Consider the following 2688-nt stretch of genomic DNA (forward strand, 5'->3'; position numbering starts at 1 on the left):
TTAATTTATTGATTTTGACAGGTCTGTTTCTCCAAGCCACACTTGAAAAGCAAGTTATGTGTGACGCAGAATTCATTAAAGAGGAGAGTGAAGACATGAGTGTTACAGACACCAGCACAATGAGAAATGAAGACGCTGCGGAACAAAGAGGTCGGTGTCCATTCTTGAGTCTTCAGTAATGATTATTACTGACAAATTTAAACATAAAAATAAAATATATTGATTCTTTAGTATTACTATGATTTTGTTATTATTGTGTTGCGTTTGAAAATGAAAGTACACATGAACAAATACTGTGCTGGTGGTTTTCTGATATTTTAATGCAAAAAATTAACATGTTGTGCCTTTGATTGCATGTGTTCAGTGTTGACCGCTGAAGGATTTTGTGTCATTCTTTCATATGTAATCAACGTCTGACATTGATTGTGCCTGTGCCCCACCAGTAATTAACATATATTAAAGCAATAAGCTCCAAGAAGCAGTGGGTTACAGTGCATTTTATAACAGCTAAGGGCGTTGTGGCACGACGCGAAGTGTTTTATAAAACAGTTATTACATATGCTTAGCAAGGTTTAATAAAAAAAAGTAAATAAAATGATATTTAGGCTATGTGGTGCGGTCAGCCGTTATATATTGGGGTATTTTATAACGGCTTAGAACTCCGCTCAGCCAATCAGAATCAAGGACCAGAACTGGCCGTTTTATAAATGTATATAGGTAAGGACGTAAACCAAATGGCTGATCGCATTATGCTTGCGCCCCACGTGTCATTAACATATATCTGTAAAGATGTGATTCAACTGATGGTCCTTCAATCCTGTCTATTGTAAATTCTCCAGTAGGAGGTCCTCATGTTATCTGTCTATTGTCTGAAGGCCATTTGTTACGAGGTATAAAGTCTGGTCACACAGACTGTAGGTTGGGTTAAGTTCCAGAAGACCGCTATGCTACACGAGCATCTTCAATAAACGCGTTTCACCAGAACTTGGACCATCTTACTTTTCTTTTACGTATCAGAAGCATTTTAATACGTTGGCGAGCCACCCAATGACTGCTCAGCCAAATTCAAGAAAATCTAACACCGCCCTTATGAAAATATGTGCTTCTTTCGTTTAATTTTAGACCTAATGGAACTGGAAGAAACAACAGTATCTGTATGTCCTCATTGTGGAAAGAGATTGGGAAGTGAAGAGCAGCTTGTGAAGCACATAAGAATCCACACTGAAGAAAAGCCCTTCACCTGCCCTCAGTGTGGAAAGAGTTTCTCAAGAAAAAGTTATTTCAAGACCCACATAAGAATTCACACTGAAGAAAAGCCATTCACATGTGTTCAGTGTGGAAAGAGTTTCACAAACAAAAGTCATCTAGAGGACCACATGAGAATTCACACCGGAGAAAAGCCATTCACATGTGTTCAGTGTGGAAAGAGTTTTACACAAAGAAGTGTTCTCAAGACCCACATGAGAATTCACACCGGAGAAAAGCCATTCACATGTGTTCAGTGTGGAAAGAGTTTTACACAAAGAAGTGTTCTCAAGACCCACATGAGAATTCACACTGAAGAAAAGCTACACGCATGTGTTCAGTGTGGAAAGAGTTTCACAAGAAAAACTGGTCTTGTGTCCCATATGAGAATTCACACTGGAGAAAAGCCACATGTTTGTTTTCAGTGTGGAAAGAGTTTCAAAAGCAAATTTAATCTAGAGGTCCATGTGACAATTCACACTGGACAGCGTCCATACACATGTGTTCAGTGTGGAAAGAGTTTCACAAGAAAAAGTAATCTAGAGAAACACATTAGAATACACACTGGACAAAAGCTGTATGCATGTGTTCAGTGTGGAAAGAGTTTCAAATACAAAAGTAAGCTAGAGGTCCACATGAGAACTCACACTGGAGAGCGTCCATACACATGTGTTCAGTGTGGAAAGAGTTTCACTCAAAAAAGCAGTCTTAAGACACACGTGAGAATTCACACTGGAAACGGCCTATACAACTGTACTCCGTGTGGAAAGAGTTTCACACACAAAAGTCGTCTAGAGGACCACATGAGAACTCACACTGGAGAAAAGCCGTATGCATGTGTTCAGTGTGGAAAGAGTTTCACATACAAAAGTGTTCTTAAGACCCACATGAGAATTCACACTGGAGAAAAGCCATTCACATGTGTTCAGTGTGCAAAGAGTTTCAAATACAAAAGTAAGTTAGAGGTCCACATGAGAACTCACACTGGAGAGCGTCCATACACATGTGTTCAGTGTGGAAAGAGTTTCACTCAAAAAAGCAGTCTTAAGACACACGTGAGAATTCACACTGGAGAAAAGCCTTTCACCAAGTAGGGGTCTCTGCATGTCAGAGAAATGGGCGTGCCGAAGGTTCCTCACTGGTCAAAGGTGCTCCGCCTTGGCAACTGAGTTGACCAATCAGCGTTAATCACACAAATACGTCGTTTCTTTTAAATATGAAGATGGTCGCAATAAGGCATGATGCAAAATTTGCAAATTTGTGAATATAAGCCGTTAAAGACTAAATCAAAATGTATCAGACGAGCCAGTGTTTTTGCTAAATTGCTGTAATAATACATTACAGAAGGTAACTAAACAGCTCTTACTCATCTAGAAGCAGCTGTCGTTATGTTTTATGAGTATTTCAGTCTTACTGCATGTTTTTGCTTACATGCACTAAATC

The 2688-nt window shown here is 39.2% G+C and overlaps 1 protein-coding gene across 2 annotated transcripts in view; it reads left to right on the forward strand.

Annotated features, from left to right (window-relative positions):
• Positions 1 to 2670, forward strand: part of LOC130550224 (gastrula zinc finger protein XlCGF26.1-like) — a 12637-nt gene extending 9967 nt beyond the window's left edge. For both annotated transcript variants that reach the window (XM_057327648.1, XM_057327649.1), the window contains exons 2-3: positions 22 to 150; positions 1123 to 2670. In XM_057327648.1, the coding sequence (XP_057183631.1) occupies positions 22 to 150; positions 1123 to 2339 (1346 nt within the window). In that variant the 3' untranslated portion in view covers positions 2340 to 2670. The remainder of the gene's footprint in view (positions 1 to 21; positions 151 to 1122) is intronic.
• The last annotated feature ends 18 nt before the right edge of the window (positions 2671 to 2688 follow it).

The sequence above is a fragment of the Triplophysa rosa genome, unplaced genomic scaffold (assembly GCF_024868665.1).
Source record: "Triplophysa rosa unplaced genomic scaffold, Trosa_1v2 scaffold25_ERROPOS5509801+, whole genome shotgun sequence".
In the NCBI taxonomy this organism is placed as follows: Eukaryota; Metazoa; Chordata; class Actinopteri; order Cypriniformes; family Nemacheilidae; genus Triplophysa; species Triplophysa rosa.